The sequence below is a fragment of the Guillardia theta genome (genome assembly GCF_000315625.1).
Source record: "Guillardia theta CCMP2712 unplaced genomic scaffold GUITHscaffold_320, whole genome shotgun sequence".
Classification (NCBI taxonomy): Eukaryota; class Cryptophyceae; order Pyrenomonadales; family Geminigeraceae; genus Guillardia; species Guillardia theta.
Window position 1 is genome coordinate 284 of NW_005434357.1, and position 6384 is coordinate 6667.

The 6384-nt window shown below is 50.9% G+C and overlaps 2 protein-coding genes across 2 annotated transcripts in view; both read left to right on the forward strand.

Moving 5' to 3' along the window:
* GUITHDRAFT_83128 (hypothetical protein) overlaps positions 1–374 on the forward strand; it is a gene marked incomplete at both ends in the record, with an annotated part of 638 nt that extends 264 nt beyond the window's left edge. Inside the window, one exon of the mRNA XM_005818360.1 lies at positions 20–374. Within this exon, the coding sequence (XP_005818417.1) occupies positions 20–374 (355 nt within the window). The remainder of the gene's footprint in view (positions 1–19) is intronic.
* A 2373-nt stretch (positions 375–2747) lies between these two features.
* On the forward strand, positions 2748–3801 carry GUITHDRAFT_122370 (hypothetical protein; the record flags this gene model as incomplete). Its single annotated transcript, XM_005818361.1, has 2 exons — positions 2748–2848; positions 3303–3801. The coding sequence occupies 2 exons, from the start codon at positions 2748–2750 to the stop codon at positions 3799–3801; spliced, it is 600 nt and encodes a 199-aa protein (XP_005818418.1).
* Positions 3802–6384: the final 2583 nt, after the last annotated feature.

The following is a 6384-nucleotide window of genomic DNA, read 5'->3' on the forward strand; positions in this document are numbered from 1 at the left end:
CAGACAAGAAGGTGAGGAGTAAGCGAGGATCAGACAAGAAGGTGGGGAGTAAGCGAGGATCAGACAAGAAGGTGAGAAGCAAGCGAGGATCAGACAAGAAGGTGAGGAGCAAGCGAGGATCAGATAAGAAGGTGAGAAGCAAGCGAGGATCAGACAAGAAGGTGAGAAGCAAGCGAGGATCAGATAAGAAGGTGAGAAGCAAGCGAGGATCAGACAAGAAGGTGAGAAGTAAGCGAGGATCAGACAAGAAGGTGGGGAGTAAGCGAGGATCAGACAAGAAGGTGAGAAGCAAGCGAGGATCAGATAAGAAGGTGAGGAGCAAAGCGAGGAAGCCAGGAGGACAACCAGATGAACGAGTTCCGAAAAAACAGTAAAATGGGAGTCCGTAAAACCCCTACCACCCCTACCACCCCTGATGTGAGATAAGAATCCTCGGGAGATATGTTGAGGATCCAAAGTATCCACCCCACCCCCTATTACACTACACAACTGAGGTAGGTAGGGGTTCTCAATCAAAGTACCGACCCCTACCCCCTCCGACTAGATATGCATCCGATAAGAAAGGGTAGGGAATGGAACCGTTGCGGTTCTGCCGTACCCAACCAATGATGACTGAGAACCCCTACCTACTTTACTTCTGTGATAACAAAGGGGGTGGGGTGGATACTTTGGAACCAATGATATCCGATCGTGACTCGGCCCGGACCCCACCCCAGTCGACATCAGGTATGTATCCTCAAATCTTTTCTCAGCGGCACGAGCTCGCGCCCTTTCAGCCCCCCGGTACCGTACGGTACGCAACTCAACTCACTAGTGTTCAGTGCTGAGAGTCACCGCGAGTTTTTTTTTTTGACCGTTTTTTTTGTTTCCGGGCCTCCGATGTCATATCCGGGCCGGGCCCGGCGGCCCGGCGGCAGGCCTGCTCTGCCGCAGTAGTAGTACGGTGTGGGCACTGCAATCATCCCGGCGATCAGTGATCTCTAAAGTGGGCTGCCACGGTCGGACCCGGGGCAGCGCCGAGGCCGTGGCCCGGCCCGACCTCCGAGGCCGCTCACGGCCGACGGTGCCAGTCTGATGTCACCATGCACCGCCGGTCAGTTCAGTCCGATCAGCCTTGATCTGCCGCTGGCCCCGGGCCGGGGGAGCCTCCCGGAGTCCTCACGGTTACTAAAGTTAGCCGCCACAGAGAGCGCTGTCCGCGGGCCGCGCCGCGTAGGCCCAAAGACTCAGTGACTGATGATCCGGGACCTGATCGGATGCCAGGAGAAGTCCGTCGGCCGGGTGACTGAGGGCCTCGGAAAGCCTTACCCAGAAAGTTTGACAAGAAGAAACCGGGTTGGAATTTTCTAAGGAGAAAAGATGATTGCTGAGCCTGATTTTTCAGTCAAACACTACCGTGGGCCCTCCTGACAACCGTTACCTTATTCAAGGGTATCTAGCATGAATCAAGTCCGGGAGTCAACATCGCATGAATCTTCTTCTTCTACTTCGGGGTAGACCGTGAGGAGAGAATCGTGCTATAACATTTAACCATACATCCACAATGAAAAACAATAGGATCTCAAACTCATGGATCACAAAGTTCGTTCTTGGAGAAGAGCAACAACCTTTGAAAGCACTGAGGTTGAAGAAGAATAAAACGCCGTTTATAAACTTAGAGTTGCTCTTTCCAATCTGCCTTGATAGAGGGCACAGCCCCCTCATCTCAGTGAAGTAATACCGGTCCTCACAAGCAAACAAACCATCAATGCTAGCCAGCAGTGTGGTAAGAAATCCTTTCAGCCTCCTCGCTCTGTACCCGAAAGATTGCCCTTCTCCTTCTACCATCTTCAAACTGTCCTGCTCGTCGTCGCTCCTCGGAAAGACTGCAAGAACAGCCTTGAAACTGTGTGCTTGCTTCCCATATAGGTGATGGCCAAGAGCAGAGTGACTGCTCTTGAGCCTCTGTCACGTGACTTAGCGTGATGGTTTCTGCGTTCCAGGTCCTGGTGCGATCCTGTTGTACCAGGATGTGGTATCTTCTATCACCTCCAGAATTCCCTTTTCTTCCAAGTTCATCGCTTCAGTCCTTCCCTCTCCACCAAAGTGCTACTTCGTTGTTCCGTACATTGTTCGATTGTCCGAATCAGAACTACTGATTCAGGAGCTTACCTTGTGATCTACCCTACGGCTTGTTGGGAGCGTATCAGGCAGCATAGCAGCCGGTCTTACTGCGCTCATCGGAGTTGTCTCTTCTGCGCTCAGCAATTGCCTCTTGTTTCAGAGGAAGTTCGGTTCAGACTCGGTAACGGTCCATAAGGTACCTTGTTGAAAACATGAACAGCGTTTGAAAACTTCAAATGTGAGTCTTTCGCGTCACATTTGTGTGTGCAAGGCAGTAGAAATACGGTAGAAAGACGGTATAAAGACGGTAGAAAGACGGTATAAGACTCTTACAGGGCTGTTGAAAGATGATGCGAAGAATGCAAAGAATAGCGGGTGACTGTGGGGAGACAGTGAGGAGAGCGTATGAAGAGGAGATCGTACATTCATACAGTAAATACTGTTGGAGTGTTTAGACTGTTGGAGATTCAAGGGAGTCTCTATGGAGATAGAATAGGCAGGGCAGGTGAAGACGGGCTTCCCGATTTCAGAGACTGCAGGAGCAAGACCAGGTAGTAGGTGAGACCCAGGAGAGATTGCAAGCGAATGACCAAGTCGCATGTCTGATGAGGAAGATTCAAGCACAGGGTGGAAACAGGCAGCGCATGGATCAAACTTTTGTTGGAAAATTCCTGTACATCCGACAAAGGGGAAGGATCATTGCGAAGCAAATCAGGCTAGGGATGATGTACACGCAGAAGACAAGGTAGGAATGTGATGCAGTACACGAAGAAGGCAAGGGTAAGAGTGTGTCATAGTACGCGCACAAGACTAGGATGGGCTTGAGAAGGTCGTTGGCAGCCGGGGAGCGGAGGAGAGGGGCGATGAGCAGGGCGTGGGAGGGATATAGGGAGTGGTCAAATCAAGGTCAAAATCACAAAACAAAAAACCAGAGAAAAAAAAACTGAAAAAGAATAAAACAAAAAATCCAAATGCCAAAGGCCTTCACCTCGTGTCGTATCGCAAGTATTCCCCGGAGTTTGGTCACTTGGGGTGGGGTGGGGTGAACATGTGTAGGGGTAGGTAGTGGCAGCACGAATGCTCAATCCCGCCTGCTGCCACCAGGATGATACCCTCCTCCTCCCCTTCTCCGAGTCCCTCCTCCCCTCAGATCTCCCCCTACAGTCTTCCTGTCCCTCCTCCTTGTCCTGCTGCTACAGATGCGGTGGCCCTTGCCCCGATGTCTCCGAAGCGTGCTTCTTGTGTATTCCCTTGCAAACCCCAGATGATTCCGTTGCCTGCCCGGACATTTTTCCTACCAACGTCTCAACGACAGAGTTGAATGATCTCGAACTTGATGGACTGCAGACCACATCGTCTCCCTCCTCTAGCCCCGACCAGCCCCTCAAGCCCCGCTGGGACGCCGACGCCCGCAGGACCCACAGCCAGGCCTGCACGGGCAAGAGCCGGCTGAGCGTGCAGGAGAGGCTCGACATCGTGTGCATGTACTACTCGGCGCCGTCGTCGACGAGATGCCGGAGGACGGTGCACCAGTGGGACATCGCGAGGATGTACGGGAAGAGCCGTGCGGCGATCAGCAAGGTGCTGAAGCCGGAGTACGCGAGGAGGGTGATGATGACGAAGGAGGGGGAGGAAGTGCCAGAGCGGGATCTTGTGCTCTGGCGGATCAGGAAAGAAGGAGCGAGGAGAGCGACATGAGAGCTGCTGCATTCTTAGTCACAGTATGTCCGTGCCCATAAAATGATAGGAATACACCACATATGATTCTGTACAATTGTATCATTCACTTCTAATGCATTTGCTCGCAAGCGAGCTTGAAGTCTTTTCCTACAGAGAAGAAGAAATCTGTGCTTGGTGTGTTCTTGAATATGCAGCATTATTTATTTTTGAAGAAGGTTGCTGCGTACAAGATAAAAATAGAAGTGATAAGTCTGGCCGGAGCTCATCACATCACAGCACAAATCCAGAGCACATGGCATGGCATGGACCTTCATGTCCGAGAGAACAGCATCAACTTAACCTGCTTGTCGTGTTCAAGTGATCTCGGTTTCTGATTGCTCAAGTGAACCATCTTTCTACTGACGGTTGCATGTACAAAATGCCTCATGCACGGTCAAAACGCATATCCGTCTTTCAATTCTGCCTTATTCTTGGGTTGTCACGGACACCATAACAAGCAATGGCACATCGCTTTACACATGGTATTGATTGTTACAAGGTGAGTGGTACATCGGCAAAGAAGGAATCGCCCATCACAGCTACAACTCGCAGTCGTGCTCTATGCTCGAGCATACGCACACATGATAACATCAGTCCCTCCATCAATCACGCAGAGCATGTGATGGGCATCAACACAAGATACCGTGGAGGGAGATCATGTCTGTTTCACAGCGCGTCAGAGGATGAAGGGCCAAGGACAGAAACCTTAGTGGGAGGGGCGGGGAGATCGGGGTTGGGGAGTGGGCTGTGCTGGAGCAGCACACCGGTGGTTTGCTATGGACATTTCGCGCTCGAGGAGGTGGGGTGAGTACTTTCATGAGTTCCATACCCCTACCCTGGACCCCCGTGCACGTCAAATATTCGACCTGTCCACCCCGGCGATTCAGTGAGATCTCTACCCCTCCCTGGACTGTTTGCCACCCCCTCTTAAATCTCTATTTTTTATTATTATTTTATTATGGTTTGGAAACATTTTTTTTATACTATACACACCCTCAAAGGTTACTACCCCAGCCCCTCGGTCCCAGTGCTTTGTTGGTCAAGGGGACCGGTGATCCTCAGATCGCCGTCGGAAGTTAAAATCCACTTTTTGGGAATGGCTGGGGGGCTCGTGCTGATCTTTAACATAACTTTGAGTAAAAAACTTTTTAGCCTCTCAAGAGTCTTTATATATGTGAATCTTCTGGTACAAATGACCAACTCGGACAGGGGTGGTACTAGTGGGGGTGGTATGCCCTGGGGAAAGTGGGGTTGAGGTCAACTAAAAAGGGGAGGACGCGGGGTTGATACCCAAGACATGGCCCATGCCGCTTCCCCCACTTCGCTGTGCTGCAATAGCGACCAGCTCCTCTTCTCTGATCCCCTTGTCCCTCCTCCCGACTTTCTCTCGGAGAACATGCCCCCCTTCTGCTGGACCTGCTGCTCCCAATGCGGCTGCCCTTACTCCGATGTCTCCGAAGCGTGCTTCCTGTGTACAACCGTTCTCGACACGACTGAGATTGCTCCAATCATTGATAACAACAACCTCCCTCCGTCAGAGACAACATGTGTGAGATATAAATCACCAAGCTACGAGTCTTCATCCTCTAGCCCCGACCAGCCCCTCAAGCCCCGCTGGGATGCCGACGCCCGCAAGACCCACAGCCGACGCCCGCAGGACCCACAGCCAGGCCTGCACGGGCAAGCTCGACATCGTGTGCATGTACTACTCGGCGCCGTCGTCGACGAGGTGCCGGAGGACGGTGCACCAGTGGGACATCGCGAGGATGTACGGGAAGAGCCGGGAGCAAGGAGGGTGATTGATGATGACGAAGGAGGGTCAGGGAGGATGTGCCAGAGAGGGGAGCGATACTGGAGAGCATCAGGAAGGAGGAGGGAATCAGGATAAGGCGTCCTGCCTTGATTCTTTCCACACAAAAATATCAGTCAAGTCAAAGATATACGTTTTGAGTTCGTGTTACTATTCATCTTTGTTTGAATCGAACAATCTGTTGTAGGACGGTCCCGAAAGCTTGCTTTTCCTCTGAGCAGTTTTTCTGCTCTGCAAACACAAGAAGGGCATATGAAGATTCTCTCTTTCTGCGAGCAAACCTGAGCAGTAGTCTCTTCATGTGGCATTCGTTTCGTGTTGTGTCTTACCCCCTGATCTCCCCTGCTCAGATCTTCGTTCATTGCCGCCTTTCAGTTTTATAACAGTCTCTTGTTCAAGTTCATAACCCTACTCAGCTACTTTCAGCTGCAGCACTTGCTGATGGCTGCAAGTGGCCATACACCTGAATTGTTCTTCTCTTGAGTATTTTGTTGTGCCCAACCATTTGTGCAACTACCCGAAATTTGTGATTATTTCACAGTTGTGTCAGAACCTTTTGTTATTTTCCACCAATAAATGTGTATGCTAAGAGAAACGACTACATTTCTTCAGGATTAGAGAAACAAAATCAAGACGGTTGTACAGCAACAGTAACTTCATTTCATCTCTGAATGTGATTACAATCCCTTCCCAAATATTATAGATTGCATCATTATCATGAACATCCACAAACAAAACGATTGCTCCAGGCA